Below are 16,593 nucleotides of genomic sequence, written 5' to 3'. Positions count from 1 at the left end.
GTTGTTAACTTACTCTCTCTCTCTCTTTCTCCCTCTGTCTCACACTATCCCTTTACTTGATGTGACTACTGTCTTCTGGCAGTCCCAGGGAGTTTTTTCTTTGCCCTATCAGTTCAGTACCAGTCACCTTAAGGGTCAAACATCAAGATAAAAAACACCTTTCTGTGAAAGGCAAACAGATCAGACAAGTTGCAAGCTGAACCTTGAATGCCCTGTTGGGATATCTCGCTGTGTAGGAACTTGGCCATTTGCCCTCCCCAGGAAAAACACAAAAGGCAAGCAAACACTTCAGGACGCAGGTGGGTCAGAACAGATAAGTGTCAGGGTGCGCCAGGACTTCTTCTCCCGAACGTTTGAAAAAACAAAGACGCTAGCTTAGCTCGGCGATTAAGCCACGAACAAAAGAAGCATGGCATCACAATGACAAGCAAACTGTCAAGGCGGAGATTTTAATGTCGGGCAGAGGGCGAGGGAGATACATCATGCCACGGTTGGATGAGTATCTGTCACGTAGGACCTTGGCGACATGAGAGTGCCCGCCAGACGTCTTAGCCTATCACTAAGTCAATAGCTGGCTAAACAGAAGAGCTAGCATTCTTTTCGCCTCTTTCCACACATCACTGGATGAATGATACTGATATGGAAAATCACCCCACAAAAAGTAAACAGTGAAAGAATGAGGGACGGAGAGAAAGAAGTTTGCCTGGAAACAAAGTCACCTCAAGGTCCATAGCTGCGAACAGACAGACATTGCTGCAGGGCTGCCATGGACTCTATGATACATGTTTTTATATGTGAAAGCATTTACATTGACCTTGTCTGAAGGGTCAACATTCATGCACATCTCTAAAATCAAAATGCTGCCCCCTTGTTATTAAGCGATAACTTGAAGGTGTTCGACTGTGAACTGTTCACATTCCATAAACTGATAAAACCAGAACTCCATTACTGTTTATCACACGTTTAACAGTCATTAAATTGTTGAAAATTGACCAAGAAGTGACACTTTCCCCTCACAGCTCATGAGAATGTGCTGCAACACCTGATTTGTGACCTTCAAGCGACAACTTGGTGAGATAGCGAGCACTCAAGCTGGAGAAACAAAAGATAGAGAGAAAAGACAAAGCTAATAGGTGCTGGAGGAGTGTCAAAAGCTATGATTCAGAGGTGCAAAGATACGCCCAGTGGTCACAGGGCAGGGAGAAGGTGTAAACGGTAATAATATCGCATCAAGAGGGCTTGGCCGGACCGTTTCTTTAAACAAATATTCAGAATACAAACAGAGATTTGATTTTCCACCAAAGACCAAAGTCAAAGTTGTGCTTTTTTGAACCTGGGCTACTTTAAGAAAGGATTTATTACTGTTAGTACACTGCCTACATGCAAATATACAGTTTTAGTTCCTATTAACATGTGGGGCTTCTGTCAGAAACACCACCTACTGCCATCCGAACACCCAAAGGAGTGAGATCAGTGAGTCCATTCAGTGCCAATAAGTGAAGAGCATGATACCTCCAGCCACTGTATGGTGACATGTCTCTATCAATAGACAAGCCAAGCCAATCTAGCAGCCAGATAATAGCAGCAGTCACTCTGAAAGGTAGATCCCCACACTGGACTCTCTGTGGGCCTTGTCTCACTCTGCTTGCTCAGGCCTTCCTATCCTGAGGGGTTAGCAGTCCCACACACACACACACACACACACACACACACACACACACGATCTGTGAGACCTCGGGGCCCTGGCGTTCTATCATGTTGTGCTAAAGGGGGAGCATAATGGTTTTTAAATGGATGACTCAGTGCTGGCCCAGAGAGGGCGTCTGAGACAGTAGAGAATGGCCATGGCCTGCAGCGAAGCAGCTCTTAGATTGAGCTGTCCGTCTCGCTAAAATGAGTCTGAGTTAACACCTCTTCCAGTTCCCGACGCCCCAGGACAGACAACAGTAGGCTTCCTCTCCGCCTTTCTCTCTCTCCACCTGCTTCATACTCTTTTTCTGTTACTTACTGTTTCTCTCCACCAATCTACACTTCCACTCAGATAACCAGAGAGCATCCAGCATGTGATTGTCGACTCGTTCGGGTTCATTGGTAGACCGCGGTGCTGGCAGAGTTAACATAATGAGTTACTGCCAGTCTTAGTTTTTAAAAAAAAAAAAAAAAAAAAACATCCACAAAAATGTAGTCGGTGTATTTGAGCTGTTTTGGATTCAAGTGTACAAATACGGATGTCGTATATCAATGTTGATGGATGAAAACCATGCTACTATAATTGTGGTGATTCTGTGTTTTTAAGGATTATAGGGTTAATTGTAGCTTACAGTGCAGTCAACAATTTTTTTTTCATTTTTACATAATTCAATCAGCTTAAAATGAATCAGCTGTCAAGAAGAAAACAAGGTTGTTTTGGGGAAATAACACCAATATCACCACTATATTCTTTCATGAAACAGAAGCACAGTTACTGTAAGCTAATCACTCCGGTAACTAAATTTGGCTCCAAATCCAATTTTGACTTCCTACCAAGAAGAGCTGACATGTAATGTGTGAGCTCGTGGTTAGATACGATCACATTTACACCTCAGAGATCTCCAATGACTTCACTTATTATCTCTCATAACACATCCCTCTGTTTTGGCACAGGAGTGAAGAAATACAAACTCATATGCACATGAATTTCCACAAACTGTATTATGCTCCTCTTGCATTTCTGATGCTGTGAGAAATATGTTTTTCTGCATCTTCTCTTCTTCCTCTATCCACCCTCATTAATCCTTTTCACTCTCTCGTTTCTCTTAACAGCTTTCTTTACTTAGCCAAACGTCTGTTGCTCGCTCCCCTGTCTATTTGTCTAAGACCAGAGGCAGTAGATGAGTAGAGGAGTAAATGGTAAGAGGAGGAAGAAATGGGGTGTATGGAACTCCCAGGGGAGTCTGTTGATGACTATCAATGGGCCTGACTGTTATGACTGTCTGTGATAAGAGTCTGGGAGAGGAGAGCCTCTGAAGGTTTCCAGCCCCAAAGCAGACACGATATCTTAAAAAAAATAATACAGCCTGAGCAGGAGTCAGCCCTCTGACGACCATTATGGGGGAGAAAGAAGAGAAGACGGATCAATTGTTCCTTTTTTGACAGGTTGAGAGGCAAAGACTAAAGATTTTACCTTGAAGGGAAACAAAACCAACCTCAGGATAACAGCAACAGCATACTGATCTGGAAACTGTATTTTTAAAGTGTCTCAGAAGGCCAAAAATGTGCCAACATTAGTGGTAGAACCTGAGCTGTACATGCTAGATTGTGCTTTTGCCTTATGGAACTAAAACTGATAAATGAACAGATGGCTATCTGTGTGATTTCCTCCAAAGTGCAGAGATGTATGCCCTTCAATAAAGAACAACTTAAAGTGGCCAAAAGAACTACACATACTAAAAGTGCACAAACATGCTGAATGTTCTCCCTTTTTGGAGAGAGGCATTAGTGTCTATGCCAGCGCACTTCTGTGAGCATGTGTGGATGTATCTCTGTAGAGGTAACGGGGCCTTTTTTTCCCTGCAAGTCAAAGAGCTAAAGCTTAGGAAGGAAGGAGGAAGCAAACTGAGAGAAAACATGAGAGAAAGGGGAGAGTGTAGCTTTTGGAGAAGCCCTTTGCACCCCAAATGGCTAGCCATAATACGAACTTTAAAAAGGAAAATGTTCGGCCTGGCGCGCTGCCACATAGCGTGTGCCTGTGTGCCTTAATCGCCTGCATGCTCCTACAACTGGTGGGAAGGAAACAGAGAGAAAAAAAGAACATTTTTAGACTGGAACTATGAGGGGATTCCTTGGAAATTTATTTAAAACTCAGTCTATGGGGCAATCCTGTACATCATTTTCTATGCATCACGTTTTTCAGAGAGACTAAACCCGCAATATTTTTTCTCAGGCCACATGTTTTGAAGATATATATACAAATGTAATTCCTGTATTGAACTTATTGTAAAGTAGGGATCGACTGATATGGGCCTGATGCCAACTGTTGAAAATCAACCGATATTTGCATCCAATATACATCTGATGTAATGTTTTAACAGCACGTGATAGCAGGAAGCTGTCGTTCATAATTAGGCTTCTTCATTAATAAGGGTGACTAGACCTGAATATGTAAAATAGAAATAGGAGGGATTAAATTATCTCCTCTGTTTATGTGGGATCGACTGAGATTGATCAGTTTAAATCCTCTTTTCTGCATTTTGCTAATCTGTTCTATAACTTCCATTGTCCACCAAGTTTCAGATCTTAAAGCATTATTAATTATTCTTTTTGGGACTCTCTTTTTGTTTTCTTGTCTATTGTTATATATACGGTTTTCCAGACTTAGCTGCTAGCCGTTAGCATAGCCTTAGCCACTGTGAAAGTAGCTCACTTCCTGGTTTGTGGCAATGGCTTGTGTTTCATTGGTAAGTTTTTGCAGTCTCTGTTTGAGAGACATTTCTGGAACCACGGACTACATCAGATCACCTTTCATTTATCAATAATCGGTCAACAATTCTCCAATACCGATAATCAAAAAATGCCAAAACTCAGCCATGATAATCGGGCAGGTAGATAATCATCTGTCCCTATTCTTTCTTTCTTTCTATCTATCTATCTATCTATCTATCTATCTATCTATCTATCTATCTATCTATCTATCTATCTATCTATCTATCTAACTATCTATCTATCTATCTATCTATCTATCTATCTATCTATCTATCTATCTATCTATCTATGTCACAGACCTACATTTCTGTGAGATGCGTGTCATTTCTTAAACATATTACAGTGCATATTTCCTAAAAATGCACCATTCTTTAAAATTTTAAATGCACATTTGGTATATTTGCTGTATGTACATTACATTTCCTGGCCCGCTGGTCTAAATCTTGCAACTCTGCACATCGGTTGGTTTTGTCGAACTCAAGCACATCATGCCTTTTCCAGAACAGTGTTCCAATAATTAACTTCTCCCAGTCTCTATTCCTCATTACATACAAATGTAATATGAGACTCTGCGAATGACTGGCCCCCTAAAAATGAACAGCGGAGGAGTCAGTGAAATGAAAAGCAGGCCAGTATATTTCATCTCTGATTAGACACATGAGAAAGAGAGACAGAGACAGAGAGGGAGACAGAGACCAGGAGTTCTTTTTTTCCCCCTAATGAGCTTACTGAAGCAACTTCAATATCCTCTAATGTCATGTTGAAATGAAAATTAATAGTTCAATATGCCGCCACCGCATTGGGCCACGCTTCTTCCATTTCCATATCAGATGGCGTGACCAAATGAGTGTGCTCGCTTCAGACCGACGCCCAGAAAAGCTGATACCTCCACTAATCAGCCAGATTTTTCCATCTGACATCGCTGTGCTGCTGGAATTCTGGATTGAGCGCGTTGTGTATGTCTGTGCGTGAGTGTGTGTGTGTGTGCCGGGATCAAAGATGAGGTCCACTCATACAGGGGATGCAAATGGAACGGGCATCTGCACCGGCGATGAGATAGATGCTTGTGAGCATCAAGAGTGATGGCTGGAAATGTGTGAGAGAAGAGAGGCTCGTTCATTCAGTTGCTCTCCTCAGTGCTTCTTCATTTCATGTTACTGTGTTTGTGCCGTGGCGTGTAAGTGGTTGAAAGTGATACACAGTGGGAGTGAAATCAAATGAGAAACAAACAACCCCTAAACAGAACAGCCGGGTTGGTTCCTACCTCCCATCCGAAGGAGCTGTCTTTGCCGATGGCCCCATGGTGCTTTGAGTTGGGCAGACCGAACCTCTCGCCGACACCGATGCGGGTCTTGGCCCAGATGCCGAGTCCGGCACCGGGCACCGAGGACTCCCGCAACTCCAGTTCACTGGGAATGGGAATGTCATCTGGAATGTAGACAGGCGCCTCGTAGGGCGAGCCCTCCTTGGGTGTGGTGAAGTCCTGGTCATTGCTGCTGCTGCTATTATTGTGGAGGTGGTGGTGGTGGTGGGAGGCGTAGATGTGGGGGTGCAGCAGGTGGTGGTGGTTGTTGTTTGGATGGGAGGGGGTCGGTGAGGGCAAGGGGGACATGTTGATAACGCCGTCTTCAGCGTCGTCTTCTGGGCTGTCGGCGCCGCCTCCGCTGCCGGCTGCTAAACCCGGGAGGTTGGCCTGTGTGTCGTACATGCTGTCCACTGGCTCACTGTCATCTACGACACAAACAGAAACATCTGTTAATGAACAGAAGAAATAGCCGTAGATTTTACACTTAACATGTTCAGTTAAATTCAGAAATACTATACATCTCATCCCCAACTTCACTAGAACACTAAACATCAACGAATTCTTGGATCTAAACACACTTCAATCTCCAAACATCCACACTGTGAGAAAATCAAACTGCACAATGATAAAACTCAGGCAGAATCAGAAAGGAATACTTCAGCTACAAATTGCTGTGATTTTCCAGAGGTTATCTGGCAGACAGATGCAGAGAAGAAGTGTTTAGGTGGCCAAGTCCTTGATGGGGACACTTGTCAGTTTCATCATAGTCGCCGTGTCCTGCCAGGACTCTACTTACAAATAACGGTTCTATCTATCAGTGTTCTGGTTAGCATCGTCAGCTGTTATTACCATCACATCCAGGAAATAGTGTTCCTAACTAGTGTAGCTGCATATATTCTCATTGTGGTGAGATCATTCTGCTGTGTTTCTCCTTTCACTGTCATTTTTTCTTCAACTTTAGTGAACTGTTCTTGCTTGTCTCACAGTGCTGCATCATCGAATCAGATTCTGTTGTGTATTGGACATTTGGGGACATTTGGGTGTTTCAACATGAACGAAAATCACACTAAGCACTACAAGTAGTTCAGTTTAATCCAATTTCTCAGTGTGTTCTTCAGGAATTTATTGTGGATAATAAAAACTTTGGTATCCTGGTGACATGTGGCATCAGTGCATGATGCTTAAAAGCACATTATTTGCATTCCCTTTTCTCTTTTGAAGATGTGCTGAAATGTTTTTTTGGGGTTTTCATACCAGTACCAACATATCAGTTTTCCAGCATCATATTTTTAAGAAAAAAAAACTCAATTGTTTGTTAAGTAGAGAAACGACAAACGTCTCGAGCGTTAAATGCAAGCAGATGTGCAAGAAGTCTGTCTGAACAAAATAGGATCAAATCAGCATCAGCAACAGGAGAAATCCCATCAAAAGACAAGAAAAAACTATTTGATCAGATATCTGAAGTCATCTCGGTGCTGTACCTGACAGTGTTGACATTTTAATTAAAAAGTTATGGAGGTTTGATAACCAGGCCTGGTCTGGACATATTTGTTTGTGTGTGTTTGCTTGAACACATCTATGTATGTCTCTTTTGTTTCTTCTCTAGACAGCGCTGGTGTCTTTAGTCAAAGCACCACTGCAGTTTTACTATCTAAACACAGAGACTGGCAATCAGCGGGCCAACTAGGCCCAAAATTACAGCAGGAGTGGTTCCAATCAAGCTCCCTCCCTCTCCCAGCCTCTGCTGCCAAGCCTGTCATTGCTGTCCAGGTTTGAACCGGAGCTGCAACATGACAGTTTACAAACTTGTTTGTTGGTACATGGAAGTTTATTTTTTTTCATAATTGGGTTGCATCTGAATAAATCTTAATGTAAGAAATGCAAAAGTTAAATACCAATAAAGGATGTTTCATTTCTGTATGAGTTTACTGATTCTAAAATAAGTTTCTGTATATATCTAATAATGGGAACTTGAGAAAAATAACTTGCAGAAAGGTCGAGTGAGCTAATCAAGAATCCAAAAGGAGTCATCACAAGAGCACATTCATTGTACAGTGCATCAGTTTTTTGTACTTTAATAAATATTTGGCTTTCTATCCAGATGTGGACTGGGAAAGCTGTTAACTTAACTGACATGTAAGTTTTAAATGTGAAATGTGAAACTATGAAAGCATGCGACAAGGGTTTTTCAGTGCCTGGCAGACCTGCAGCCCGTCCACGTAGATTCGGGAAACTTATCATATAAAGCTGAAGCAATAAAAGCCAGTCTTTTATAACTGATTTTGCGTCATCCAGTGATTTGGCTGGAAAAGAACCCGTTTTTTAATGATCACTGTTTCATAGGGGTTCAGACCAGGCATGCAATTAAGCATTGGAACATGTGAGCCAGCAGTAGCTTCCACTTTTCACAGATCAATTAAAGTTTTATAACTCAGCCCTATCTGCTGCTCCCTCCACACAATCAAAAGTGTTTTCAGGCTATTAAACACGTTTTTTCACTCGCTCTCTCTTCTCACTGCCCCACTCTCACTGGCACTTGACCCATTGAGAGCAATTTTGACAAGCAGAGAGACAGCCTCGGAAAATCTATTAAATACCATTTGGCTTTAAGAGCCTCTGTGCACAAAAAAAAATGCACAGATCACTACGTCAAATAATTGAGTAACAAGGAGAAGGAGAAGAAAAAAAATCCCTCTTAATTTTAATGAACAAAACATCTTTTGTGAGACACATGAAGCAGTAAAGCGAGGCAGAAATGGCAAACGCAGTGTGGTATTAAACAAGTTCAACTTTCAGTCATAACTTTGTTAATTCATAAAAAAAAAAACAAGTTGCCTGGAGAGAAAACAGGGGAATTTTTAGATTACTCGCCACTAGAGACGAGCTGTGCCTCCTCATCTCTGGAAGACAAGTTGACCATGTTTGAACAATGACGATGAGAGAACAACTGCAGATGAGGAAAATAAGCAAGAAAATAATGAAAAGGGCCAGGAAGAGGACAAAGAGGAAGAGGCAGAGTGTCTAACAACTGACCACTGAGCAGCTTTTAAACAGCTGTGTGTTAGGTCACGGTCTCAAAAGACCCAGAAAGAGATGTTAGGTTCGCCTCCCTGAGGGCTTCTTAAAAAACATGCGGGCCAGATAGTGCCTTCCTCTCCCTGGCTCCTTATGTTGTTCTTTCTCTCTCTGTTCCTCTCGCCATCTCTTTCTCTTTTACGGGGAGCTATTTATCCTGATTACATCAGGGGTCAATCATTAATTCGCACCTTGGGGGTCCCGGCGCTGGCTATGGCTACAATGGGCTGCTTGTTCAGCGGCTGTTATTCCAGTGGAAAACTACTCTGCTCTGCCTGAGAGCCAGGCCCAGGCCACATGAAGGCATCCCATTTATTTGATAAATTGTAAATGCGTGCCATAAACGGAGCTCTTTGCTTTGTAGCTTGGCTTGCAATAACAAAGATTTTAGGGCACATATGAGCACAGATGCAGCCTATCACACAAACACACATCTGTTTGCAACTGAAGGAGCTGTTGCTGCACTCTAAACACATGTGCAAGAGATCAGATGGTGTTATAGGTAAAGATGATATCTCATAATTACTGCATGTCACCAGGAAATAACAAGATATAACATAGATATGACATTTATAGGCATTAACATCGAAAATACACATCTAGCAGTGGCAAATATTTCAAAGGAAAAGCAAATAACAATAGCCAAAGCTATTAAAGGAAAATCTACTTTCTCTCAAGAGCCAGGAAAATAAAAAAAAAATTTTAAATGAAAAAAATAATAAAATAGGAAATGCTGCTAACATTGTAATCAGCGTTGCCATGGCAAAATAACTTGACACGGTGCTGAAAATCAGCAGTTTAATCGCAGGGGTTTACAACAGGCAAATTGTTCTGTGGTTGTGTTTAATCAGAGCACTCTAGACTTAAATACAGAAAGATAGAGATCTGGAGTCATTTTCTGCCGTCTGCCTGGACGCACACAAACACATGTGCCTTGTGGCATATAGACTGAGCCGTACTGTTGATGCAGTCTGAAGAAACAACACTGGCTGCATGCAAGGATTCTGAGAAGGAGTAATAATGCATGAAATAAAGACACACTGCTTTCTCGCAGTCATGCCTGCAGTGATAAAAATCATAAAAATGTACTTAAAGATGCATTTTTGCTTCCATGAAGGATGCACGTATAGAAGAGTAAAGCACGGGATCGAATGGATGCCAACAATAGTATTCAGGGCCAGGCGTAGAGAGGCAAGCAGCAGAGTGGAGTGATTTTTGTGGCTATGATAACATGAGAAAAGAGAGCTGGAAACAGGACGTGTGTGCCGCTGATGGCCATCATAAAGCCCACACATTCTGTTTCTCTCACCGACACACACCGAGGCTGTATCTTTGTCTAGCCGTAAATTGATCTGGTTCAATTCAAAAGGAAAGCCAGCCACTGATGAAAAGACAGTGTCCAGGGAAAAGGCAAAACTATGCAAAATTCTGCGCCGGCTCCTAATATGGGGAGAAAAGATCATCTGGTGAAAGAACAGAAAAAAAAATGAAGGCAGGAGGAGAATGTGTGGACCCTGGCAGATGTGAAAAATGAGTGGCTGGTGGAGCAATAAATGACCCAACATTTTGATGTGGGAGCCGTGTGCATATGTGTGTGTGTGTGTGTGTGTGTGTGTGTGTGTGTGTGTGCATACATGTGTGTGCATACACATGTGTGCATACATGTGCGTGGGGGCCGCGTGCAAAGCCGAGCCTAATCTGCTGTTTGTGCCACTGGATTGTGTCAATATGGTGGCGTTTAGCTGCATTATTGGAGTGATATTGGTACCTGTTCCTCTGTAGTAAGCAGGCCTTTGATGATGCTGTCTGCACAAAAAAAGCCTTAAAACCCCCTCCTGACTTAAAACAGGAGGGATGCAGCTGTTAAAATCAAACAAGGCCAAGTTAAAGGTAGAAAGAGTGAGAAATAGTGTAATTTTCCAGGGTGGCACCAGCGACGGAGGCAGATAATTTTTATAGGGGTGACCGTTACTCGAACTGGGGTGGCACAGAACCTGATATGTTGTCGATTATTGTACCACATGGCTAACTGCTGTCGGCCAAATAGCTGGGGGGGTTTTTTTTGGTCACTTTTATCATTCGCCTATGTGGGTGTAACTGCCATGTAGACGTAAGGACTCATATGCAATTACCTCTTTGATGTAATCCTAAAAATTCTGAAATGGTTGTTCTAAGTCATAGGTGTCAAACATCCGGCCCGCGGGCTAAAAATGGCCCGCCAGAGGGTCCAATCCGGCCCACAGGACAACTCTGGATAAAATTACAGACAAGACATTTACTGTAAATTTGTAAAACTATAAAATTAAAATAATTTCCTGGGCCTGACAAGTTTGTCATTTTGTGCCTCATTTTTGTGATATTTCGTCTTGTTTTTGTTGTTTTTTGTCTTTTTTTGTCTGACTTTTGTCATTTGTCTCATGTTTTTGTCATTCCGTTTCTCGTTTTTGTTGTTTTGTTTTTCCTTTGTTGTTCATAATGTTTTGTAAAAAGATAATTCCTTAAATGTGAACATTTTCACAATGTACTTTTTTGCATTAAAACAAAGGAAAAATTTGGAGTTGTGGTTATTTATAGGTTACTATGCTCTGGTTTTACTGGTCCGGCCCACTTCAGATCAAATTGGACTGAATGTTGCTCCTGAACTAAAATGAGTTTGACACCTCTGTTCTAAGTTGTGCATTTTTAACTGTTAATTTAAAAAAAAAAAACAAAAAAAAAACCATTAGGATGTAACCCCAATTCTATGAGTATGAACTTCTAACTAGCGTCACTGTTGGTTGGTAGCCAAAGGGATGACCGACGTTTGTCTGAGGTGTCCTTGGCCACCTTAGGCCACCCTCTTAGCTCCGCCCCTGGGTGGCACTGGGGTACCGTATATCCAGAATGACGTATAAATGGAAGCATGCAACAAGCCGGCCGAAGGAGAAGGTGTGTGTTTGGTGTGTGCGTTTTGTGTGTGGTTGGATGTAGTGAATGAGCAATGACGCCACAGTCAGCTACAATGCCAGCAAGCCTCTCTGAGCGAAAACACCACACTGTTTCCCCTTGTAAAAGCACCGGGGAGCATTTCCAAGCAACACATAAAACTACGACACGGCTACTTCAGAGTAGACGCAAAGAAACAAGGAAAGAAGGAAGTAAAGAAGTAAAGAAAGAAAGAAAGAAAGAAAGAACGAGTGTAGACGAACAAAACAAATGCTCCATCTGCAGGCCTTTTTCCTCCCACAGGGTTGCACATGTACTCACTGCTCTACATGATAATTACACAATAACCATAACATGCTCTAACTATAGTTATGGCTGCATTACAATATAAGCTATTGTGAGTCACAGTTTATACTGCATGTCATTAACAAAATGTGAGGCAAAATTATGTGCTTTTTATTACTTTAAGTGCTAACATGACCAAAAATTACACGAAAACAAAAGTGAAATGCTGTTTCCATTTATCATCTATGCACAGCGCATGAGGGCTGAAATCCACGCAAAGTGTACCAAACATACCTCAGGACATGGCCATAAATATCCGCATTCACACGTAAAAACAACACACAACTGGATGGAATATGGTCACAATAAGTGGTGAGTGAGTGTGCATTTTTGCATTTGTGTGTTGTGCCAATACAACACGGCTGATGTATCGATGTGTCATTTGTGCTGAGCAGCCTAGAGGCATTCCCTCCTCCAATAAAGTGTGTGTGTCGAGTGTGTACACTGGGATCAAGGCTGCAGGCAAGACAGCAGGCCACCTCCTGCAGCTGAGAGCAGGTGTGTGTGTGTGTGTGTGTGTGTGTGTGTGTGTGTGTGTGTGTGTGTGTGTGTGTGTGTGTGTGTGTGTGTGTGTGTGTGTGTGTGTGTGTACGTGTGTGTGTGTACGTGTGTGTGTTGGCCCCGTGGTCCCAAGAGGCCCCGGGGGACATGGCTGCTGCAGACATTTATTAACAGGGCAGATTAATAGCACTGGAAGAAAACATGTTCGCAAACATGATAAATATTAATAATAATCAATATTGAGTTACATTTGCCAAATTGAGTATTGCAAACATCACCCAAGGGAAGGGAAGGAAAGAAGAGGGAGCGAGGTGAGAAAGGGACTGGATTTAAAAGGAAAAAAAAGGAAGAATAGCAGAGGACAAATTCAAAATTAGATGAAAAAGTAAATAAAAGGAATTAGGGAAAAAAACGTCACAGATGGAGCTCTTCAGCTGTTTAAATGAGCTTCAAATCTCTATTATACAACTTATCAAGCCAAAACTGTCATTGCTACACAGGATGTCATAGCAGCTGCAGAGATAAACGCCATGAGTTTTGTATCTTTCCCATTCTGCACGGCTGTTGTTTGACAGTGGTACCGGACCAGTGACATCATTAACCCTGGAAAATCCTCACACAAACAAGGCGGTGCAGCAGCGTTTGAATGTCCACCGCCATAGTCAAATCTGCCATGTAAAGCTAGACTTGAATCAATTTTACAGTTTCCATACGGTGGATCTTTAAAAGGGACGAATCTGATTTATTAAGACATCCAGACTGGCGGTGAAAGGACTAGCCGGGGCTGTCAATAGCCACATATGTGATGGAAATCAATCAGTTCTATTGGCGATTATTGAATTTTAAGGCTGCTTTTTGGTGCTGAAATGTAAAAGAAAGCTTTCCATTGCAAACTTGAGGTTTAAACATTAATTCTCTCCAGCTTAAGGTAAACCCCAGCTATTGCATGACTCTTTAGTGTCTCTTTCTTTTTTGGTCTCCATCTGAGAGTCCATGTGTGTGTCTGTGTGTGTCTCTACACCCACTTCTGGTGCAGCTTCATTTAGCAAGCCATTGGGGAGGCCAGACAGCCAGCTAAGGGAGCACCAAGGCAGACAGCGCGCAGAACAAACCCATCCATTCTGATTAACCAGGGAGGAGAGAGGTTTAACTCCAGCGTCCAGTTGTGTGCATATGTGCAAAGGAGGCATCTCTCTGCAGCACCTTTTTGTTTTAGTGTAAAATGTGAAACAGCAGCTGCATTTTTTAATGTTGTGTTCTAAAAAAAGCCAGCATAATTGTAGGTAAACACAGAAAACTAACCAGTCTGAATGATGGTTCACGGAATTGCGAGGAGGATAATTTATACCTGCAGTATTTGTCGGGTTCACCGTTTCTTTTACCAAATTCTGACAGAAATAGTGACAATTTTACTGATGACCATGGTAAAATGAAAATCTGTGTAGCCAATTAGGTCGCATCCAACAGATTTCTGAGCCTGAAAGATTCTAAATACTAAAGTACACTCCTTTAAAGTAACACAATTTTCCTGAAAACAGCAGAAAGCAGTTGAGGTATATTTGCTCTACAGGAGTTGGATGTTTGAGGTTGTACTTGGGTATGTTGGTGCATGTGGTGGGGGGGAACTGGAAGCAGCATTACACCCATACATCAGTCTATTACTCTCCAGCCTTTGCTCCTGCTTCTCTCTTCTTCTCTGCCCGCTCCCTCTAGTCATTAGCCAGTGAATTAACGACAATCGAGCATGCTATTAATCACCCTGACAAAAGTGTAAGCCTTGCCTGGCTGGGCCGGTGTGAGACTGTGCAGCAGGAGGAGGAGGAGGAGGAGTGGAGGAGGCAGAGGGGTGAGAGAAGGAGTGAGATGACTAGAAGGGTCAGGCAGGACTCTGAGGTAGGACATGAGAAGCGGGAGAATGTGGAAAGGTGGGTGCAGAAGTGTACAGGACAGGAAATCCATCTGTGCGCGCCTAAAAATGTTTGCATTTTGGTTCCAGAATAGTTACTGAAAGTTATACATACTTACAGAAGCTAAATGTACTCGAGGTGAAAGGCTATCAGTGGACAGAAATAATAAATTAGTGGAGCTTCAGAGGTCTTGTGGAGTTGAGCTGCTGCAAAACGGGAGTTCCATGTTCAGCGGAGCTATTTCTGAGCATACCACACTGCCCACAGTTATATTTATTTATAGTTCAGTGCTAAAAAATAGAAAGACATTACCTCCAGTCCAAAAGAGTCAGACAAAACCCGGAATACTCATGTATGAAAACTGCAAATGTACTTTCTATATTAACAGCCACATGATCCCATATAAGTCAGAGAGAACATGCAACATTTGCCATAAAATACTGAATTTGTAGGAAAGGGATTGTCTATATGATATATTTGTACACTAGACACACATTCGTATTATTTATATGATGGCTTTTGATTTATATATTGTTTTCATCGGCTCAACATGACACTTAATGTGCAGAAACAAAAAACAAAAGGTATGAAAACTACAGAAAAGTGAAGAAAGACATTACTTCAAGTCAAACAGAGTCAGACAAATCCTTATATAATCATGTATTTCATTTGTGCATGTCCTTTTTACATTACCTTACATTATTTGTGGTATGGACGTGTGGGTTTTGCCCGATTAAAACACATGATTACATATGGATCTCAAAGAATATGCAACGTATAAAATATTGTCTTTAGACATTGTTATTGGATAATTACTGTCTGACAAACTACGCAAATATGATATATTTGTATCCTAGATACACATTTGTAGGATTTATATGATGACTTTTGACTTATATATTGTTTTCATCAGCTCAACATGACACTTAATGTGCAGACACAAAGAACAAAAGTTCTGGAAACAATGGAAAATTGAAGAAAGACATTACTTCAAGTCAAATACAGTCAGGCACAATCTTATATGATCATGTATTTGAATTGGACATGTCTTTACATATTAACAGCCATTGTTTGTGGTATTGTGGTGTGAGTTTTGCATGATTAAAATGGATTATTATAATTAGGATTAGAAAGAAAAATGCAACATAAAAATAAGATACTTTGCTGGAAAATGATTGGAAGCTACACAAATATGACTTGCTTGTATACTAGATACTCATTTGCATCATTCATATGATGACTTATGACTTATAAAACGCTTTCATAGGCCCAACATGATGTTTAATGTGCAGAAATAAACACCAAAAGCAATAAAAACTATGGAAAAATGAAGAAAAATGATTTCATTTCTGCAGCAAAAGACCAGCGTCTCTTCCTTTGCAGCTCAGACACGAAAAGAGCCACAAAAAGTTATGTTTTGTTTTCCATCCACCTCGAGTCTTAAACCTGCTCAGAACTCCCTCATCTCTCACCCTGACTCTCTCCCTCCCACCCTCCCGGAGTAAGACCACCTGCTGGGAGGCCTGAGCCGTGGACGTCAGGTGGGTCACGGCCGTCACACAGTCCCATGTCATCGGGCTGTCACAGTGAATGGAGCTGACATGGGAGATATGCTAATCCACTTATCTTCAAACCCAGCCAGGAGGCCGGTACGCAGCCCTGTCCCAGGCCGCAATGGGCAGAACACACACAGACACATTAAGCCATGGAACTCTGAACTTTCCCCAATATGTATATTAGATTAGATCAGATGAAGCTAAACGATCCCTGTGGGGCTATTAAGCTGGTGCTCAATAGGATATATATTATATGAGAAGAATAGGCCATACAGGGGGTGGACACATTAATACAAAGACCTATAAATATAAGGCAAATCAATACAATGGCCCTTCAGTAAATTCTGGCTTTATGAAGCTTTAAATTTTCAGGTTTGGATTGTGTGTGTTGAATCCACACTATGATTTTAATGAGATCAAATGGGGCATTAATGATTAGCCAAATGACAGAAACTGGATGAATTTAAGCCATTTTTTCAAACAACAGCTTTCCAAACATGCAGATGTTTTTCTCACT

General features: G+C 41.7%; 1 protein-coding gene across 7 annotated transcripts in view; it reads right to left on the bottom strand.

Moving 5' to 3' along the window:
- The window catches only part of prdm16 (PR domain containing 16), a 193,394-nt gene that overhangs the window by 121,263 nt on the left and 55,538 nt on the right, over positions 1-16,593 (bottom strand). For all 7 annotated transcript variants that reach the window (XM_023273887.3, XM_035949786.2, XM_055012811.1 and 4 more), the window contains exon 2: positions 5,726-6,192. In XM_023273887.3, coding sequence (XP_023129655.2) covers positions 5,726-6,192 — 467 coding nt within the window. The remainder of the gene's footprint in view (positions 1-5,725; positions 6,193-16,593) is intronic.

This window comes from Amphiprion ocellaris, chromosome 8 (assembly GCF_022539595.1).
Source record: "Amphiprion ocellaris isolate individual 3 ecotype Okinawa chromosome 8, ASM2253959v1, whole genome shotgun sequence".
In the NCBI taxonomy this organism is placed as follows: domain Eukaryota; kingdom Metazoa; phylum Chordata; class Actinopteri; family Pomacentridae; genus Amphiprion; species Amphiprion ocellaris.
Note: the sequence above shows the minus strand (reverse complement) of the source record. Positions and strands in the feature narration are given on the sequence as shown.